Source organism: Eptatretus burgeri, chromosome 3, assembly GCF_056783735.1.
Source record: "Eptatretus burgeri isolate ZD-2024b chromosome 3, Ebu_testis_v1, whole genome shotgun sequence".
NCBI classification, from domain to species: domain Eukaryota; kingdom Metazoa; phylum Chordata; class Myxini; order Myxiniformes; family Myxinidae; genus Eptatretus; species Eptatretus burgeri.
This window is the reverse complement of record NC_140963.1, coordinates 143,927,223-143,949,581: the sequence shown is the minus strand read 5'-3', so window position 1 is coordinate 143,949,581 and position 22,359 is coordinate 143,927,223. Positions and strand designations below refer to the sequence as shown.

General features: G+C 46.1%; 1 protein-coding gene across 6 annotated transcripts in view; it reads right to left on the bottom strand.

Annotated features, from left to right (window-relative positions):
* Positions 1-22,359, bottom strand: part of LOC147031202 (calcium-binding and coiled-coil domain-containing protein 1-A-like) — a 91,307-nt gene that overhangs the window by 21,667 nt on the left and 47,281 nt on the right. For 5 of the 6 annotated variants that reach the window (XM_085876024.1, XM_085876022.1, XM_085876019.1 and 2 more), the window contains 5 exons: positions 17,737-17,991; positions 16,901-17,026; positions 15,993-16,088; positions 7,118-7,247; positions 1-138 (listed from right to left, as the gene is read on the bottom strand). The exon at positions 1-138 is cut by the window's left edge and continues 89 nt beyond it. In XM_085876024.1, coding sequence (XP_085732150.1) covers positions 1-138; positions 7,118-7,247; positions 15,993-16,088; positions 16,901-17,026; positions 17,737-17,991 — 745 coding nt within the window. The remainder of the gene's footprint in view (positions 139-7,117; positions 7,248-15,992; positions 16,089-16,900; positions 17,027-17,736; positions 17,992-22,359) is intronic. The other variant, XM_085876020.1, reaches the window with a different exon arrangement.

Genomic DNA, 22,359 nt, shown 5'->3' with positions numbered 1-22,359 from the left:
CTTGCAAATCTGACGTCCTCCCTTCTCCATCGACTTGCACCAGATCGGCACCACGGGTTTCTCGAGTGGTTGCCGTTGCCTGCTGGTGAGCATCGTTGACCTCCTTGGCTCCTCTTCTATGTTTTCCTGCATCGTCAACTTTGCAAAGTCGACATCCAAAAAATAACATCCAGCATTAAATATTCTGAATCATTTAGCATTTGATGACCGATGACACAAATGACATTGACAATGACAGAATGACACAGTCTGCAAGAAAGTAAATTAACAAAATTGTGTTCATCACATTTTCATAAAATACCGTGACGGTTGTGAGCGCAGGGTCGGACTTGGTGCACCCCCTTTCCCCCTCCTCCCCCTGTGCATATTAAAGCACAAACACATTAACACATTAGCACCAGAGCTGGCCACGTGACAGTTGCAACTCATACCATCCTTTTCCAGGCACGACACCATGAGACGTCGACCAGCGACGCCTGCCGGCCCAGTTTGCCTACGAGTTGCCTTTGCCTTGCCATGCCTTGCCATTTTGCCCATTTGCCTGTTTGCCATTCCAAGTCTTTCCTGCTATACCATGTCTGCCTTCCCATCTTACCAATGCCATGTGTCACTCTCCTGCTGTGTATGTTTTTTCATCAGACCAAGAAGACTCCCATGTTGAGTGGCCAAGCGGTCCCATCAATATGTTGCCATTGACGGTGAACAGAAGACTCCTGTGCTTTTGTTCAATCGTGGACCATATGGGTTGAAGGACTCACCTTGTTCTGAGCAGCCATATGGGACCCGGGTAAGTATGCGGGCCCTTCAGACCGAAGAGTGCCACTGAGGCTGATGGGGAGGGTCGATGCCAGGCAGCTGAGGGCCACTAAAAATAACTATGCATATTGACCACATGAATATGAATTACCTCACCTCTAAATAGAATACAAAAAAAATAACTGAATAATATTTATGTATTTTTGCTTTTCCCTCCTCGGGGGGGGGGGGGGTGGACTTAGTCCGACCCCTTGCTCACAACCATCATACGACACGATTCAGCCTCTCCCGAGGCTGTTTCAGCCTCCTCCATTCCTCTTTTTGTCCGCTCTTTTTTTTTCCTATATATATGTATTGCGTTCATCCAAGCCCATCCCTCGGTGTGCTGCAGTTTGAGCAGAGGGTGGTGGACTCTTGACAGAGGAGTCTGAAGTGAAGGCCCATTGGACCGGTTACTTTGAGCAGCTGTACCAGGCTGATCCACCAGCTATCGAGTTGGATGTCAGGGGTGTTACAATCCCGATTGCTGACCCTCCAAATAACTGTGGTCCACCTTCGTTAGTGGAAACACAGGCTGCGGTGAACCGGTTGAAATGAGGTAAAGCTCCAGGGATCTGTGGCATCCATGCTGAACTTCTCAAGGCTGGTGGAAATGCTGCACTCCTATCGTTGCATGCAGTTCTGTGCTCTGCCTGTAACACAGGCATCATCCCAACTGACTGGAATAGGGGCCTTGTTGTCCCTCTCTGGAAAGGGAAGGGTCATTGCTAAGGCTGCAACAACTACCGAGGGGTGACGCTGCTCTCAGTGCTCAGATAATTCTTCATAGGGTTCAACACCATCTGCTTGACCACCAGCATCCAGAGCAGTCAGGCTTTACACCAAAGAGGTCAACTATTGTCCATATCCTTGCTCTTTGGGTCCTCACCAAACCCAGACGAGAGTTTTGGCAGGGGCTGCTTGCAGCCTGTTGATCTCTGTAAAGCATTTGATTCAGTTAATCAGGATGCCCTCTGGAGGATTCTTGATCTTTGTGGGACGCATTCAAAACTGATCAATCTGATGTCTGAACTGTACTCTGGTACTGAGAGTGCTCTGAGATGTGGTGATACCATCTCTGACTTATTTCCAGTTGTTGCTGGAGTTTGTCAGAGATGTCTGCTGGCCCCCACACTTTTCAGCACTTGCATGGACTGGATTCTGGGGAGGATGTCGGAGAGATCAAGCTGCGGTGCATTGTTTGGGAATTTCAAGTTTTCCGACCTTGATTTCGCAGATGATGCAGTCATCATTGCAGAGACTCTAGATATCAATTTGGGGGCCCTCGATGTGCTGAATGAGAATCCGGAGCTGGGATTACGGGTTTCCTGGGTCAAAACTAATATCCAGGCTTTCAATGACATCTTGGATGCTGCTATCCTGTCTGTACCTGTTTGTGGCGAGGATATTGAGGTTACTTAGAGAATCACTTACATTGGCAATAATATTAATGTCTCTGCTGGCTGTGAGCCAGTGGTCAACAGACATCTGGGTCAAGCCTGGGGAGTTATGGATTCACTGGTTCGTGGGGTGTGGCGCTGCCGGTACCTGTGCGGGAGGACAAAAGTCTGAGTCTTCAGGACCTTGGTGCTTCCAGTCTTGCTCTATGGATGTGAGACTTGGACTCTGACCAGGGATCTGAGATGGAGACTTAATTCCTTTGGTACCAGTTCTCTTTGCAGAATCCTTGGCTATCGCTGATCGGACTTTGTGTCCAACGAGCGGTTGCTGAGAGAGACTCAAATGAGATTTGTTACCTGCATAGTCTGTGAGCTTCAGTTGCGGCTGTATGGACATGTGGCTCGTTTTCCTGATGCTGATCCTGCTCACCAGATTCTCTCAGCGAGGGAGCCTCATGAGTGGAGGAGGCCAATGGGCCGACCATGCTCCTCATGGTTGCAGCAGTTTGATCAGCATATCAAGGAGATGGGAAGCTCTATCAAGGAGCTTCTGCCTGAGGTATGGCCAGATGGAGGCCCCTGGAGTACTGGCAGAAAATGGACACAGCGACGCGCTGCTCCAGCACATGCTCCCATACCTGACCTGACTTGATTCGATATGGATCACCATTGGCTCACAAGGAGCTCCTCCGCCCTTTTACAGGTTTTGTTTTGAAACCTGCTGGGTGTCCATATACATACCCCATCCTCACCTGGAAGCCTGGTGGGGGAGATTGTTTAGTCGCCGACATCTTGACCATGAAACAGGTTTGTTCAGGTTTACATGGTACCTGTGGAAAGTCACAGATCTGATCTGGCCTGACCTCATATAATGAAACAAATGACGTCATGATCAAAACAAATCAATGTCTCTGACGTATTGAACAAGATTTGACATGGAAGTGACCTTCGATCAGAATTAGTTTTTCCATCAGATGAACATTTGCCTTCATCATCTCGACTCTGTGAATCACGTGTACCAAATATTTCTTCACCAAAACATTTGATGCCTATTGTATACCCTGGAGAATTTCCCACAGTCAAAAAGCATGTCGTTGAGTTTTGAAAACACGGACTGGGTGCCGAATTCAAACAGAATGATTGGGACTGTGGATTATCTGATATTTGCGATACCATTCCACTTCTTGGTTCATGAATGGTTTGGAGAGAAGCAACATCTCTGGTGGTAAATTGTTCCGGTAATTCGTTAATCATGAAGTATCGTCCATGGGAACAAACTGAATGTTACAAACCAGTTCCATGTTGAACACTGCGGTCAACATCAGCTGTGGTCTGAGGAATATCGGGTGATCCCACATTCCGAGACCGCATCTTTAGTTATATACACCTTAACGAGAAAAATCGATCTCTTTTGACGGGAGGGGAGGAGTTATCGCCCCCCGGGTATGGATGCAGTTCTTGTTGTCATCCTTGTTCGGTGGGTGAATGTTTTGAAGGATGGCATTGTTGTGTCTTTGTGGTATAGTTCTGATGGTTTAGCAATCTGTGGGTGGTTGGACATGTCATGGCACAGGTGATTAGGGTTGGCACTTGCTGTTGCATGGAACTGTGCACCTCTCACGTCCAAGTGGTCTTTGATTTGTAGCATTTTCACCTCTGTGTGTCGGTGCTCAATGGGTGTTAATGTGCATCCTGTGATAATATGAAGGGCTTTGTTTTATGTGTTCTGTAGGGTGTTGAGATGTGTGTTTGATAGGTTGGAGGAACAAGATGAGCTGGCATAGTCACTGACTGATATAATGTACTGTTTGTACTTTGGTGGGGGTGGGGGGGGGGTTGTGGTGTCCAGTCGGTGCCTGCGAGTGCCGTAAGTGCGTTCAGCCTGGGTGTGCATATTTTTTGTTTTATGTTTATGATGTGATCTGAGAATGACATGGATGTGTTAAAAGTGACGCCAAGTGTTTTTGTTTGGTGCGTGTGGGATATGGATGTTGTTTCGTGTGATGTGTGGTGCAGCGCTCAGTTCCTTGGTGTAATTTGTTAAAAGATTGAGTGTTGATTTTGAGGGGGATACTTTGAGTCTGTTGATGGCAAGTCAGGTTTGTAGGGTGCTCTGGCAGTGTTGATGTTGCGATGAAGTAGAGGTAATGGTTATATCGTCCGTACGAGGTGATTTGTATGTTCTCGGGTGGTTTTGGAATGTCGTGCATGAACAGATTAAAGAGTGTGGGGGAGAGGACTAAGCCTTGGGGGGCTCTGTTAGGAAAGTATATGCCTGGTGTTGGCCTAATGGTTCGGGTGGTGAGCTGGGGATCCCAGGGTCCTGAGTTCAAATCCTGCTTGGCTGTTGAATTAATACTAGGTGGGGTTGACTCAGCCTGTCATCCTTCCGAGGTCGGCAAAATGAGAACCAGCTTGCTGGGATGATTGAGCCATTCGAGTATCCTGCGTCAGAGTGGTGACACGTCCAGGATTGTGCCCAACAGCCCAGGAGACCGCTTTGGCTGCACTAACACGGTACAGAGTATGGTCCTGATAGATGGATGGATGGATGGATGGATAGTTAGGAAAGTATCATGTGCACAATGATGTTCTATCAAAAAAATGATGTGTGACTGTCTGCATGATAGGTAGTTGACCAGCCAGTGTTTGGTGTTGTTGTGCATGTTTGTGAGCAAGATTTTTGGGAGGGTATCAAATGGTGTCTATTGCCGTGAGAATAGTGCATTTTGGTGGGTTTTATTTTACTATTGAAGCCATCAAAGGTGTTTTGTGAGGAGGGTGGTCATGTAGTGGTTTGGCCTGAATCTGTGTTGGGTGTGCGAGTGGGATGTGAGGGTTTGTGAGTGTGAGTATTCGGCATTCTGTAACTTTGGAAGGAGTGAAAAGTAATGTGATAGGTCTGTCGGAGGCTGCTTTGTTGGGATCTTTGTTTGGTTTGAGGGGGTTAATGATTTTGCCTAGTTTCCAAATTTGGGGAATTCTTGAGTGTTGGTAGGAGAAGTTGCTTATATTTGTGAGGGCTGATATGCCCGTATGGTCAAAAGTGTTTTAAATGTAAACTGGAGATGTTGTCAGGGCCTGGAGCCGATGTGCTTTTCTTTCTTCTTTTATATTTTCCCTTTCAAAGGGTGGTTGTGTAAAGTTGTGAGACAGCTGCTCTTGCAATCGGTACAAAGAAGCAACTTCTTCTTAATTGCCGTGTTTCAAAATAGACCACTCTTACTGTATGATACGACTCCTGATGTTCTGAATGTAAATTGAGCCACAGTTTCAAAAACATTTCTTGGCATGAATGATTGTCCATTTGTCCTGTCTGTGACACTCAACATCTACAAGAATAGTGGTCGGGCCCATCTAGATGAAAGGACAGAGGTTGTGAATGTCGAAGTACTTCCTTTCAGTAGTACAAGGAGCAATCGAGAGGAAAGGAAAAAAAAAAAATAAACCAATGTCACCCGCAGGGTGACCCGTATCTTGCCAAAAGGTGACCACGTGTGACTTCTTTAAGGTCACACTGAGGTGAACAGAGCTGCTATCCACCAGGAGCGACTCCTTGAGGAATATCTGCCTACGAGAGATTCCGATGAGAATCATTCTACAGAGTAACCATGAAAAATATGCTTTTGCCTCATAACGTCACCAAATGACGTCATAATGTCTCAAGCTTGACATATCTAGAAAGCACTCATCGAGGTGTTCAATTTGAGGTACTACACGATATGGTTCCTAAAACTTGAAAATTTGACCTTGGGGTCAAATATGTTTGACCTGAGGCGCTAACCATGAAGGTCAAGGCCAATCGCCACCAAAAATTAATCAGCTGAGCGCCAGACCATGAACTATATTCCCATGAAGATTGAAGACGATCCGATCAAAATTACTCAAAAAATAAGGGTTTCGTCGACTCCCCTGATTTGCGACAAAGTGACCTTGACCTTTGACCTTGACCTTCAAAATTTTGTGCGCTGAAAGGGACCTCTATAGGCCTCTGATATGCGAAGTTACAAAAATTTCCAATGATAACTGTGCTCTGCAGAATTTTTTATATGTGATTACAGACAAACAAACAAACAAACAAACAAACAAACAAAAAATAAAAAATAAAAAAAAAACATACAAGCTGACTCACATATCGTGCAAAAACTTCGTTTTGGCAAGATAATGAAAACTCGTACATTGGTAGACCTAATCGGGCTGATAGGATGGCCGACGAGAGGTATGCGCACAAATTACAAATTTCTGCCCGAACCAGCAGAGGGCATTTCATCAGCAGCACAGCTACGCCCTAAGCCAATGATGCTACCCCACAGCCTTGTGCTGCAAATGAACGAATAGGGGGTAGGCCCAACAAGTGTGCAAACATTGGGTTCAACACAAGCAGCCAAGAAAAAAAAAATTACATCCAGAGACAAGTATGTCCAAAAATTAGAAATTTAAACTGAAAAGAAAGAAACAGGAAGAGAAAAGTCATGACAGGTACAAAACTAAAGCATCAGCTTGCAAGATGCAGAGGCATGTCTGGGTGTCCGTGGAGAGCGCACTGCTGTTCACGGGGAGTGTACCGGTGTCCACGAGGAGCGTACCAATGTCCGCAGGGAGCAAGCTCATGTCCACGGGGAATGCACCCGTGTCCGGGGGATATGCCCATGCATTAACAAAAAAAAAAGATTTCTACATTTTCGTCGTAATTCCATCCTTTTGTCTATCAAAAAAGTAATGTAAGAGCATCTTGTGACCGTCATGTTCATATATCATTCTGAACACCCCTCGTGCATCCAACACAAACTGCATTTCATTAAAACCGAATGGAGAGACTGCTGAAGAATAAACATTAAATACCAACAGTGATGTCACTCGATCGTGAGCATGAAAGGTTATAATAACATAACAGTGAAAAATTGACGGACATCACATCCCACCTGAGAATGTAATAAGGTTATTGAAGCTGTCTTGTGACGAAGAAGACTCATGGACGGTGTTAAACACAAACTGTGGCTCGTCAGTGGCTCCCAGTCGGCTCTCAAGAGCAATAAGCCGTGAATGCAACTCCTGCGGAAAGGAGACAATACGAGGTCAAGCTGGACTGGTGGGTGCCCTGGACACCATGCCACCACAGACAAGCATCATGGAATTTGGGATATTTTCCATATGATCCACATGATTAAATGATGGAGTGCTCAGCAACTGCAAAAACTAGTTGTTCAGCCAACCTATATCATCCTGCACAAAAGTAGCTCCAATATAAACGATGGTGAGTCAAGAAGTATCCACAATGATTTATTTAAAAACTGTGTTGTGTTGTCCACATTGCTTAATGGACTTGCAGGTACAAGCAGGAACTGTCTGCGCCATGTGAAGCAGTTTCAAAATCTTGAGCAGTGAGTAGTTGTGCCGTAATGGAGTTAACATGACCTCTCCGCTGTCTGCTTGCACTGAAGAAGAGCACCGTGTAGTGATACGATTTTTGTGAGCTGAAGGTGTACCAGGAGCAGAAATCCATCGCAGACTTTCAGCACAATATGGGATCAATATACACAGGGGAGTGTGTATGTTTAGACTGCCATGTTCAAAAACAGTTTTTTTTTTCTTCTGTATACCTTGTTGAGGCTCGAATGAGAACTAACACACAACGCACATCAAGGGGGCATGAGACAAGAGGGGCAGGAGTGGGAAGGACAAAACAGTGGGGAAAAGAAACATTAGATCTGTGGAAGGGAGAGGGATGGGACAGGGAACACGGGGAATAGAAGATGGACATTACAGGGACTTCCAAGAAGGAAAGCAGGGAATTTGAAGGATGTGGATTTGGGGTGGATTAACGGGGATAGAAAAGATCGAGGATTTGGATGGGGGATGATAAGAGGTGATGGTGGTGAACAGCTGTTTTGAAGGCCTGGAGGGAAGATTAGGATCGAATAGAGTGAGGGAGTTTATTCCAAAGGCGGGAAAAAAAAGAGGAATGAAAGTGTGAAGGTGAGCAGTGATTCGTGATTTTGGTAGTTTTACCAGAAGGGGGTTGTTGACGGACCTTGAGCACCCTGCGGAAATATGGTGGGGGAAAAAAAAAAAAAAAATCGCATAGAGAGCGGGGGGAGGGGGGCGAGACCGGAGAGGAGACGGTGGGAAACAAAGACCACCGACCTGCCTGCGGTGAGAGAGTGAGAGGCCCAAAGACTCAGCCTCATCCCGGGAGATGCCAATGATCCGAAATGCCTTGGTTTCCACAGCATGAAGCCGAGAAAGGTGGGAGGCAGGAGCAACAGCCCAGAGTGGAGAGCAGTACTCCATCAGGCTGTGGACGAAAGTTTTGTAAGTGGTCAGGAGCTCAGGTTGGCCGAGGAAGGACTTTGCACTACGGAGGATTCCCAATCGGTGACTGGCTTTGGAGGCCAGGTTGGAAATGTGGCTTTCCCAGGAAAGGTCATGGCAGATAGTGAGACCCAGAAGCTTGAAAGAAAGGACTTCTTCCAGGGGATTGTTGAGAAAGTGGATGGGGGGGGGGTGGGATTTTAAATGGTCCTTTGGAGAGACATAGTGAGAGTGTGACATTTGTCCGGGTCGAAAGACATGTTCCACGTGTTGGACCAGTTTGTGATTTTACCCAGATCTGCAGTGAGCGACGAAGCTGCTGCTTGCCGGTCTGAGGGATGACCGATGGTGTGGCAGAGGGTGGAGTCATCAGTAAAGAGATAAAGAGGATTTTCCAAAGAGTCGGAGAGATCATTGATGAAAACCAGAAAAAGAACAGGGCCCAGAAGGCTACCTTGAGGATCTCCAGCCTGGACAGGAAGAGCGGATAACAGAACTCCAACAAGGTAAAGAGGTGCATGCCTGGCTCGTCACTCAGCCAAAAATAGATTTTTTCAGCCAAAAAAGAATAACCGATGGACTATGTGTTGAAAAGGAGGGTGACCAAGTGGAAAAATGATGCTCTTGTACATGCTCAAATGTAGTTCTATTATTCAACGAAAAATATATTGTGGATACTTTTTGACTCGCCCTCAGTCATGGTTCTGACCATGACTGATGTTCAGGTATATTAGCAAGGGTGCCCAGTGTTGCCGTCTCACTCCTCCTGCAACTTCCTCTCCCACATCCCATCTCATCCCCTCTCTCATCCCACTCATCTGGACTCTCATCTCACCCTTTCCCTCCCTTTTCCCACCCCATGCATCCTCTCACCAAACTCCCTTCAAACTCCCCACCCCAACCCTTCCCTTCACTCCAGACTGCCACCCCCTTTCCCCTGCCTCCTCTGATTAGTGGTAATTGGCTTTGGGCTTCCCACTATCTGGGAACATGTACAGTGGAAAAATGCAAGTTATCTCCACAGTTGGCTTGTAAAACCCTCTGCCACAACCACCGGGTGGCGCTACACGATACACATTTACACAGAGAATTTTTGTCGACCTTCCCGAGCGAACCCCCGTGACTGCAGATTAAACAAAGTAGGCCATGTTCACCAAGAAGTCGAACTTGGAACATGTGCCAGTTTAGTGGTAATTGGCCCAGTCATTTTGTCGTGATTGATGTTACACAGAGACACACGGACATATAATGACATTTATATGTTAAATAAGACACATGTAAATATATATATATATATATATATATATATATATATATATATATATATATATATATATATATATATATATATATATATATATATATATATATATATTGTTATGAATTTGGGAATTCGATTGCACACAACATTCAGGTTCCTTTAGTCAGTTATGTTGATAAGTGCTTGTTCCCTAGATAGCTCACCTTCCATTGTTTAATGGGCAGAAATCGATTAAGTGTGCTGCGATTCAATTTAATAGTGAGGGAGCGATCATAACACAATGGAGATGCCCCTCCCCCTCTTCTGCGAAGTGGAAGAAGAGCCCTCCCGTCCCGTGATTCATGACGTCAACAACTCCCTCCCACCCGTGGTTGAGTAGGGGATGGAGCACGAGGGCATGAGTCACGCCGGAAGCGGGGGAGGGGGCCGATAAGAATAAAGAAGAGATCCTCTGCTTTGTTCGGGCTGGCTTTCAGCAGTAGGCCTTCGGGTTCTGCTTGGCTTGGGTTAGGGAGGAGGCTTTTTGAAGGCTTTCTGCTTTGGCTTGGCTTTTAGTAAGCTTTTTGCTTCGGCTTGGCTTTTAGCAGGCCTTTGGGTTCTGCTTGGCGAGGGTTGAGACATTGGTTCAGTGAGCTTCGGTTCTGCTTGGTGAGGTGGAGGCTTTTTGGCGAGCTTTTTGCTTCGGCTTGACTTTTCAGCAGACCTTCGGGTTCTGCTTGGCTCGGTTCGGTTTTTGGGCTCTGGCTTGGTTCGTTGAAGAGTCGGCTTTGTTCATCGGAAGAGAGTTGAGCTGGTTGCTCGGCTCGGAGTTCTTGGTTCGTGTTGTGAGAGGCTTTGTTCATCGGAAGAGAGTTGAGCTGGTTGATCGGCTCGGAGTTCTTGGTTCGTGTTGTGAGAGGCTTTGTTCATCGGAAGAGAGTTGAGCTGGTTGATCGGCTCGGAGTTCTTGGTTCGTGTTGTGAGAGGCTTTGTTCATCGGAAGAGAGTTGAGCTGGTTGATCGGCTCGGAGTTCTTGGTTCGTGTTGTGAGAGGCTTTGTTCATCGGAAGAGAGTTGAGCTGGTTGCTCGGCTGGCTCTTCTTGGTTCGTGGAGCTCTTTGTTCTCCGCTTGGTTCCCAGCTTGGTGCAACTCTTTGACTGCATCTTGGAGGTGATTCTTCGAGATAGCGACTCATCGACGGGAATGATCGGCGCCTCGTCTGACCAGCACATGTTCAGAAGCACGAGATGATTCGCTGGAGCTCGGGAAGGATCGCGGCTCATGGCGATTTGATCCAGTTCGCTCTCGCTGAAGCCCGGGTCCGAACATCTTGAAGACCACACAAGGTGGAGAGGTTCGAGATAGGTTCTGGGTTTCAGCTCATCTGTCCTCCGAGCTGGATCCATTATTAAAGGCATCAGCCACCATTTCTTGGGTGTGTGTGTGCGTACGTGTGTCCGTGGGCCCGTCTAATAAGTAGGAAACTGTTAAGTGCTTTGTGTGCTGTAAATGTTTGCATTGCATTTCGTATAGTCAGTATAGTTCTGCTCTTACATGTTTCCCTAGTTCCACATTATTATTAATAAATACCCCAATTGTTAAATGTTTTCAGCTCGTCGCGTCGAGTCTTTCATTGACTGAGCATTTTGTGTGTTGGGAGTTAGAAAGCCGTTGGTTTGCAATAAAAGGGGGACATAAGGACCGACAGTTCTCGGTGATTAAGCCACTCGGAATCGCGCACGGGACAGGCTCGCTTAAGCGGCTTGTTCCGTACGAGTTCCGTCGAGGGTGGAATACCCCGGTAGTTGGATCACGTGGGTATTTAGGTAAATTGAAGATTGGCAATCGACCCTACCCCACGTGGTCTGCCCATTGACATATTTCGGTTCTTGCACAAGGACCCGTCGGCCTCAGAGTTATCCGGGCGGCGATCTATATTCCAGGCGATTGGTCGGGCCGACTCGACTTGCGGCTCTGTCAGAGCGGTCGGTTCGCGGCCGACCACCAGCACCGTAACTATATATATATATATATATATATATACACATAGTTACGGTGCTGGTGGTCATATACATACATATATATATATATATATATATATATATATATATACATATATATATATATATATATATATATATATATATATATACATACATATATACACATATGCAGTATAAGTTTTGGGCAGTTGGGATTGCACATTTTTTAAGAAGACAGGTGATTCCAACCAAAAGTAAAAACGAGATCGACTCCACTAATTGAGCAAAAAGTGAGAGCAGCCCGATATCAGGCAATGTTTCACCAGCTTCATCAAGCACAATAGACCCCGAGCCTCGGCAAGTGTCTGGTTTTTATCTCAATACAACCGCTCATTTCTTGTCACGTGCTGGTGCTCGAGGTCAAATGGAAAAGTCCTTTTCTTTATTTTGCAAAAGCAAAAACAAACGTCATATCACATCATTGATGGGGTGCTCTGCTCTTTTTTGTTTTTACTTACACATGATCTGGTGTTGTATGTGTGTGGGTGAGCACGTGTGCGCTTGTTGTTTTTGTGTTTCCGGGGCACGAACACGGCTGGTTTCGTGACCGGGTTTGGCATGATGAGGTGTTGGTTGTGTGAATGTTGGAGTTCTCGTTGGGTGTTGTGAACATGCGGATGTGGTGTTGGGAATGAGTGTTGTTTGTTGCTCACCTTATCCAACCATTTGCATCATCCAGTTTTCGCCATTTGCATAAGAGGTGTGTATTGTGTGGGTATGTCCACCGTCTCGCCAGTTTGACCAACCTCCTGGCTCTTGGGTTTCGAACCCTTCCCAGAGTTCCTCAACAACTATAAAGACGTTCACACATAGTACACACATGAGAAAAGCCAATCAGCTCTCACCTAATCAAGGAAACCCAGGTGGCTCGGATTATATAAATAATTGACCCCTCCCACACTACTCCAGCCGAAGAAGCTGCATAAAGCAACCATGAAAGGCTACCCAAGGTAAGCCCTTTGCTGTTTCAACCCCTTCCCAGAGATGATGTTCTTTTTGTCAAATTTGTTCAGATGGTCCTTCGGTTTTGACAGCTGTGCTCGTAAGGATGATTGTGGTTTGTGAGTAATGTTAATATTGTACTCTCATTGTATACGGCTTGTGGTTTCAGAAGTGTGTTGCATATAAAGGAAGTGCTACCATGTATGTTGGTGTGGTTGAAGTGTTGCTGTTGTGGTTGCGTTTCCGGCGACAGGATTTGATGAATGCATTCAGGTCGTGGTTTTCTCGTAGCAGTTGAGTGACGTGCAGTATCTCCATCTGGCATTGTTCACCATCACTCCAGTGTGTTTTTGTACAGTCATTCAAGCTACAAACACAACTTATTTTGTGACAAGCGGGATGGCCACTTCAGCAGTCCAAAACTTTGGCCGTGTGGGTGGGTTTTTGGTAAAACCTTGAGTGTAACTTGCCGTTTCTGTCCCTGGAGAGATGTACCTCCAGGAAGAGAAGAGATCCAGCTTGTTCTACCTCACACGTGAACTGTACTGCCGGCCATGTTGAATTGATCATTATATGAAAACGGTCAAAAGCTGCCTTCTTTATAATCAGGAATGTGTCATCAACGTACCGCAGCCACAACCTTGGAGAAGGCTCATTGTGTGGTGCAAGTTCTTTGAAGCATTTCATAACCAGTTCGGCAATTGGCCTCGAGATGTGGGAGCCCATCAGGGTTCATTCATGTTGATGGTATATGATGCCATCAAATACAAAGCACGTCGATTTGAGGCAAAGTTGAATGCATGACATGAGATGACTGGAGCTGAGACGGCTGGTGCTCGCAAGCTCTTGGTCGTTGATGTGCAGTACTAAGGTCTGCGTTGCCAATTCAACGGGTATGGATGTGAATAACGAAACGACATTGAATAAGACCTAAGCTTTTATCACTCTCAAGGTGGACATTTATCATCCAGTTGATAAGGTCTTTTGAGTTCTTTACATTATGTGGTGAGTGAGTTAAGTGTTTAAGTCGGAGGAACAGACAATTAGCGAGACTGTCGGTGGGTGCTCATCGGATTTTTACCGTATTTTAATTTCACACCATCTTGTTGACTTATTACAATTGATTTATTACTGTATTTTAATTTCACAGCATTATGATGATTTATTAGCATTGATTTATTACCGTATGTTGATTTCACACCATCTTGTTGATTTATTACCATTTATTAATTTCACTCCATCTCGTCGATTTCTTGCCAGATTTTGATTTCACACCATCTCGTTCATTTATTTGGCCGACCGTATTTCAATTTCACACCATCTCGTTGTACCGTATTTTGATTTCAAACCATCTCGTTGATTTATTAGCATCGATTTATTTCCGTATTTTGATTTTGCCCCATCGATTTGATTTATTACCGTATTTTGATTTCACACCATCTATTTGATTTATTACCGTATTTTGATTTCACACCATCTATTTGATTTATTACCTTATTTTGATTTCACACTATCTATTTGATTTATTACCGTATTTTGATGTCACACCATGTATTTGATTTATTACCATATTTTGATTTCACACCATCTATTTGATTCATTACCATATTTTGATTTCACACCATCTATTTGATTCATTACCGTATTTTGATTTCACACTATCTATTTGATTTATTTCCATATTTTGATTTCACACCATCTATTTGATTCATTACCGTATTTTGATTTCACACCATTTGATTTATTACCTTATTTTGATTTCACACCATCTATTTGATTCATTACCGTATTTTGATTTCACACTATCTATTTGATTTATTACCTTATTTTGATTTCACACCATCTCATTGATTTATTACCATATTTTGATTTCACACCATCTCGTTGATTTATTACCATATTTTGATTTCACACCATCTCCTCAATTTATTACCTTATTTTCACACCATGTTGTCGATTTATTACCTTATTTTGATTTCACACCACCTCGTTGATTTATTACCATATTTTGATTTCACACCATCTCATTGATTTATTACCTTATTTTGATTTCACACCATCTCGTTGATTTATTACCTTATTTTGATTTCACACCATCTCGTTGATTTATTACCTTATTTTGATTTCACACCACCTCATTGATTTATTGCCACTGATTTACCACCGTATTTTGATTTCACACCATCTCGTTGATTTATTATCGTATTTTGATTTCACACCATCTAGTTGATTAATTACCGTATTTTGATTTTGCACCATCTCGTTCATTTATTACGGTATTTTGATTTCACACCACCTCTTTGATTTATTGCCATTGATTTCCCACCATATTTTGATTTCACACCATCTCGTTGATTTATTACCTTATTTTGATTTCGCACAATCTCATTGATGTATAATGATCGATTTATTATATCGTTGATTTTTGACTGATCACACCACCTCGGACCTCGGTGACGACTTATCTGCTCCAAATTTGCTGCACAGCCCACTCGATTGGAGATTCCTCGATTCCACATTCGCCAGGTGGCCCGTTCGATAGCTCGATTGAAGATTCATCGATTCCAGATTCGCTGCGCCAACCATTCGATTGGAGATCCCTCGATTCCAGATTCGCCGTGCGACTAATTAGTTAAGTGAGGTTAAAGTTATGTTAAGGTTACCAAAAATGTGCCCTGGGAATGCATTCCCCCCACCCTCCCCCCATTATAACATTACATCGATAGGAATATGCTGTTTAATGAACATTGCACTTTCTAGGAACGCATCCAGGACCTTAAGTGGAAACTTGCTGTTGTGTGTTTTAAATTAACAATTACACAATTTATTTCCGAAAATGTCACACTTTGGGAAAAAAATTCATTTTTGCAATTTGAGATCTTAAAATAGCTGAGTCAAGGTCAAGGTCCAGACTTTCAGGGGAAAAAAAAGTATTGGTTTATATGCCGACAAATACAGTAGTCTTTAAGTTCAAGATAGTTTAAAACAATGCCTGTGCTCCATGTCCAAGTGAACTTCTTTTGATGATATAAACTCACCTTTTAAAGGGCAAGACAAGGCAGTCTTATGTCTTGTGTTCACTTCTCTCCCAAAGGTTATTTTTAGGTCAAAATGGATGACTGATTGAGAGGAAGTTACCATTCCCTTTCAAACAGTTCGAGTGTTTTGCGAGAAAAAAAAAGAAATCCGATTAATCAGATAACTTAGAAATGAAAGTGGAAGATTGCCAAGTCTGAAGTCATATCAGTGCTTTCCCAAACCTCGTTGTCCTGCTGCAGCTGTTGCTTGTCATTACTCAACACTGCAAGGGTTGCTTTCATTTCCCGGAGTTCCCGCAGTTTCTCCGACACCTGCACCTGAACAGAGCAAGGAGAGAGGATTCAGTGTGAGGAAGGAGGTTCGAGTCCACCACGAGAAGACATCCGACAAGTGACAAGGCCGTGACGTGTGACCGAGAGCTGATACTGGTTCATCTTTTGATTTATGATTAGTCGAGAATCTGTGATATGGCTCATTACGTACACTGACAATGTGACTGTGTTGACGGACGCCTTCTCTTCATTAGCTCGCTCTCATCCCTTTATTCAGCTAAACTTCATGGAAATTCAACATCAAAAGCAAGTAATTGTAAAACATAATTTGAAATAAAACTGTATTGGAACTGAACAAACCAATGTATAAATCCATCCATCCATTGGGACCATGCTCTGTGCTGAGCGTTGGTGCTGCCTAAGCAGTCTCCTTGGCTATTGGGCACAACCCTAGACGGGTCGCCACTCCGACAAAGGATACCAGCAAGCTGGCACTCATTTTGGCACACCGAGGATCCCAAGCCCACCACCCTAACCATTAAGCCAACACCAGGCATAAATGTATAAATGGAGTCCACAACAAAAGTGGAAGAAGAGACTAAAACATAAGAATGCAATAAAAGCCAAACATGATGGTTTAATGATAGTCCAGTGCTGTGTTAATTGTCTGCTTTAATCTTTAAAGTAAACTTTCAGGACATGGAGCAAAACAGATGATGGTTGTTTAATGGCTTGCCATTTGCCTCAATGCCGATTAACTCTTCGCTCAATCGGCAGAGCTGCACTGGCTTGCCAGCTGCACCACAAAACGACAAGACAGGGTTCAAACTCAGACACGGTACAATCAAAATGCCAACCTTGGTACAATCCTCCTGCTGAGCAATCCGCCGCTGCAGGCCCCTGGCCAGTCGCCGCTCTTCACGTAAACTCAAAAGCAACTTTTGCAGGTTCTCCGAGAGTGCAGTAACTTGATCGTTCTGTGACTGGCATTGTCCAAGTCAGGTTCACATGATGATGGGCACACGGCAAACGCATCAAGATCAATTGAAATCAATCTATAATCAAATAACAAGAAGCTCGTTGATGGAAACGGACTTCTCTGGAGTCGAGATAAATCACTCACTCAACATTCACAAACTACTGATTTTAAGACAGTGGGTTATTGGGATACAGCGTGCAGCGGGTCACAGCGTGTAGGTCACAGTGTGTTACATTGTGTCGCAGGTCGTAGAGTGCAGCGTGTTGCAGTGTTCAGCGGGTTACATTGTGCAACAAGTTGCAGTGTGCAGTATGTTGCAGCATGCAGCATGTTACATTGCACAGTGGGTTAAACCATGCAGCAGAGTACATTTTACATCAGGTTACAGCATGCAGCTGGTTAAAGCGTGCAGCTGGCTGCAGCCTACCGCAGAATGTTACATTGTACAGTAGGTTACAGCCTACATTCAGGGCTTGTGAAATTATTCTGCGAGCTTCCACAGAAACAGATGAATGAAAGGTAAACATCATGTTCAAGGGAGAAGTAGTACTGTCCGATTAAATGCCACCATTGTTGTTATTTTGTGTTCATTGCAGGCTGTAAAATTACCATTTGAATTTATACCATGTTCCATTTCTAAACACCAAAGATTAAATACAAGAGTATCCTCAAAGAAGGGACAACTCATAAGATTGAGCCAAGACCCCTTCCTACCTTAGCCTGCTGCACAAAGCGCTCTCTCTCCAGTTCCCAAGCAGCGAGGGCATCCTTGGCAGCGTGCTGAGAGCTTATAATCCTGCTCTGCAAGCAATCACAATTGATCCGCTGCCGATGCAGTTCGGCTGCAGTCGTGTCTCGAGCGTTGGCAGCACGACACAACTCCTCACCCAGAAGCTCGAGACGCTGAGCATCACCTGCACGCTCGTCCTCAACGCGGCGCAGTTTTTCACGTACATGTGCCAATTCCTCCTACCCAGCACAAAATGAAGAATATCTTCAAGTAAACTTGCAATTATTTGTTTTCTTGTTTTTCATACACATGTCGAGGCTTATGGAAGAGCAGAACAGGGAGCAAACGGTCAACATAAAATTAAGGTGAAGACAGGATGACGAATGTACAAATGCACCACAACAGGAGGAGGGGAGTTGCAAGAGAGAGGCGGACAGGGTCAGTCGGTCTAGTGAAGCTTAGGGAGGTACAAAAAGGAGGAACCAAGATGAGTCAGTGGACAGCACAATTGAAGGCCTGCAGAGAAGAGGCTGAGAGAAGATAATTGCACATACAAAAGAGGAGAAATCATGAACAGAGGTCACGATAAGCTGCCACTTGGGAAAAGTGAGAAGTTAAACATTCTGGTCATGCACATATAATCTGAAAGAACAGGGAATGGGCAGCGAGGTGAGAAGATAGGAGGAGCCAGACCAGTAAAACTTGTAAAAGAGTACAAAGTCACCAACCTGCCTGCAATGAGCAAGAATCAGACCGAGACTCAACCTCCTATTACAAGAAGTTCCCAATGACAGACACTAAGGACTCCATGGCCTCAAAGGGGGCAAGATGAGCTGTAACACCAGTCGAAAGGAGGCAACCACATCCCATAACAGTTCGGATAAGATCTTGTACATTATAAGTTAAGGATGCAAGGAAGGAGTTGGCCTTCAGGATAATTCTGAGGCAGTTAGCTTGGAGGTAATATCTGCCCAAGACAGGTTATTTTTGAAGCTAAGGCCCAGGAAATCAAGAATATACCTCTCCCTGAAGCTGACGACAGAAATAAACTGGTGAATTAGCCAGTTAGTCCTTATGGAGGGATAAAATGACGAAGTGAGATTGTGAGACTTTCATGCATAAATAAATAACAGCTTCAAAATAGATGATCAAATTCTTCTCAAGGCAACAAGTGATGTTTGTCGCGGCATTCCTGGTAGAGCGGTGAGGAAAATGCAGAGTGAAGTTATATTTGCAAAAGGATAATGGATTTTGTAATGTCCGAGGTGCAGCGGAACATGGAGAGCGAGAGCGTAACAGTAACTCCGCTTTATTGCGTTCCCGGATGTACATTACTGGCACCCCTAGCGGGTGAGTCATGATATATGACACCCAACCACGTGATGCAGCACACTCCTCCAGTCGTAAAATGACAATTCCAATGATGAAATGACAATTATAAAATGACCAAACGAAACCAATCAACATTCAAAATCCTCCAAGTACCGCGGCCGTTTTCTGACCCACCTTGGGCGGGCAGCACCGCCAGACGGCCCAGGCTCAGACGCCTCCCGGCTAGGTCGAGGTGACACCCTCGCCGGACTTGCCCCATCCACAACAACAACTGCCCCCGGCCGATAAGCTTGCTTGTCGTCCTCGGGCAGGACTGAATCAGGTGAACACCCCGCGGGAGTCGGCACGTCTCGTCTTGGTGATACAACGCCTGGCCACGGCGACATCACAGGTGGGGGCCCCATGTCGCTCGGTACGGGGGGGGGAGGGGGTGACGCTGAACAGCGATCATGCATTTGGTCCACGTGCCGCTTCCACACATCCCCACCATCAGTCCGCACCATGCAATTTGCCGGCCCCAGTACCACAGAGACCACAGCCGGCACCCATTTGGAACCGTTGAAATAATCGCGCACCATTACCCGCTGTCCCACATCAAAACCGCGCAGCAGCGTCGGGCGCGACACCGCCCCACTCACCGACCCCCCAGGTCGCAGCAAATCCAGTATGGACCGCAATGCCCATCCATAGAGACGAATGGCAGGAGAATCGCCCATGGCAGGATGAATAGCGTTCCTGTATTGGAGCAAAAAGACATCGACCACCATCTGCACAGGTGCAACACCCCTCTCCCCCCCCCTACACAAAGCCCGTTTGAACATTTTAACAAATGATTCCGCCTGTCCGTTCGTGGCAGGATGATACGGTGCAGACCTCAGATGTCGAATACCATTTTGACGCATAAACTCTTCAAATGTACCTGCAATGAACTGCGGACGGTTATCCGAGACCAGAATCTCAGGTATTCCTTTATTAGCAAAGATCGTCCGCAGTTTTTCTACCGTAATGTTTACCGATGTATGCTGCATTACTACAACCTCCGGCTATTTAGAGAACGCATCGACCACAATCAAAAACATTTTGCCTTTAACCGGCCCCACAAAATCCACATTGACCCTCTGCCACGCCCTGTCTGGGGTCGGCCATAGTCCCGAAGCTCGACGCGGGTTATCAGCATCCGTTTGACACGTGGCGCAATGCTAAACCATCCGCTCAATGTCTTTATCCAACCCCGGCCACCACAACAGGCTACGAGCAAGACTCTTGGTCTTCACGACGCCAAGGTGACTGACATGTAGCTCTTCCAAACACTGCTGCCTGAACTTCGGTGGAATCACCGCCCTCATTCCCCACATAACGCACCGTTGGACCAACGACAGCTCCGATGCACACAACCCGAAAGGCTGAAATGCCGGTGTTGAAGGTAGATCGCTCCAAGTCCCCGTAGAAATCGCCTGAACCACACGGATGAGCACTGGATCATGAGCCGATTCCACCGCAACCTGTTTGGCCGTGATCGGCCCGCTTTGGACCTGGCTCAGTGCAAACACATCAACCCGGTCGGCTGATTCAGACGAAGCTGGACCCTCCGCGCAAGGCAAATGCGAGAGCCCGTCGCAGTTAGCATGCTTCTCGGTGCTTCAGAACTGAATATAGTAGCTGTAGGCAGCAAGAAATAGACACCACCGCTGTATCCGCGCGGCCGCCACCACCGGTACCCTGCGTTCGGGTCTCAGGATGAATTGAAGTGGTTTGTGATCCGTCTGCAAAGTGAAATGCTGCCCCAGCAAGTATTGATGAAACCTCCGCACACCCCAGACGAGGCTGAGAGCCTCGTGCTCGATCTGGGCATATTCCCGCTCTGCTGTGGACAGGGTCCGGGATGCAAAACAAACAGGCCGCTCGGAACCATTGTCCATCCTGTGGGAGAGCACTGCTCCGATGCCGTATGCAGAGCTGTCGCATGCCAATAAGAGCGGACGTGCAGGCTCGTAGTGCACGAGGACCGTATCCTCTGTGAGCAGCTGCTTGACGCGGTCGAACGACGCCTGGTGTGCATGCCCCCAGGCCCAGCGCTCATCCTTCCTGAGCAACCGTGTTAACGGCGCAAGCTGCGAGCTGAGCCCGCACACGAATCTTTGGTAATACTGTGCCATACCAATGAATGAGCGCAGCTGCGTCTTGTCGAGAGGTGGTGGCATATGCTGAATTGCCTCCACCTTCCGAGGGCCTTTCAACAGCCCCTCCGGCGTGATGATGTGCCCGAGGTATTCCAAGCGCTGCTTGAAGAACGTGCACTTGTCCCTGTTCAAGCGCAGGCCGCACGCTTCCAGCTTCGTCAGCACTTGGGCAATGTTCGCAAGGTGCTCGTCCGCCGTTTTCCCCGCAATGAGCACATCATCCAGGTAGGTTTGAGCGGGCAGGCCAACGCAAACCTGATCCATGGCTTTCTGCCACAAGGCTGGGGCCGAAGCAATCCCAAAACAGAGTCGGGTATATCGATAGAGTCCTTGACACGTGTTGATTGTCAAAAGGTCGCTACTCCCGGGATCCATCGCCAGGTGAAAATATGCATCACGCAGGTCAAGCTTCGTGAAGTATTGACTCCCCACCAATCATGCATATATCTCATCGATTGAGGGCAGTGGATACTGCTCCACGCTGAGCCCCGGGTTAACCGTGGACTTGAAGTCCCCACACAATCGGAAGTCTCCATTCCGTTTCAGCACCATGATGACCGGGGTGGCCCAATCTGAGTACGACACCCGTTTGATCACTCCACAGGCCTCCAGCCTATCCAGTTCACCCTTGACCTTGTCCCGCAGGGCATACAGCACCGGTCGTAGTTTACAAAAACGAGGAAACACCCCCTCCTTCAGGAAGAGCTTTGCCTGCACGCCCTTGAGTTTCCCAAGGTCGTCGCAAAACAAACCTTGATGTCGTTGAAGAATCTTCTCCAACTGATCCTAACATCGGCTCGGCACGGGTTGCACAAGGTGAACGGTTGTCCAGTCTAGCCTGATGCGGGTCAGCCAGTCCCGGCCAAGGAGAGACGGCCCACTCCCCCGCACGACGTACAACGGAAGTGTGGCGACCTGGCCTTGTTAGACTACAGACACGTCTGCCATCCCGACCGGCGTTATCTTCTCACGGGTGTACGTGTACAGTGTGAGGTTTGACCTGATAAGCTTCAAGCCGTTGAGTCTACGCGCGGTCTGTTTGCCGATGATTGACACAGCCGCTCCCGTATCAACCTGAAACGTGATCGGCGTTTT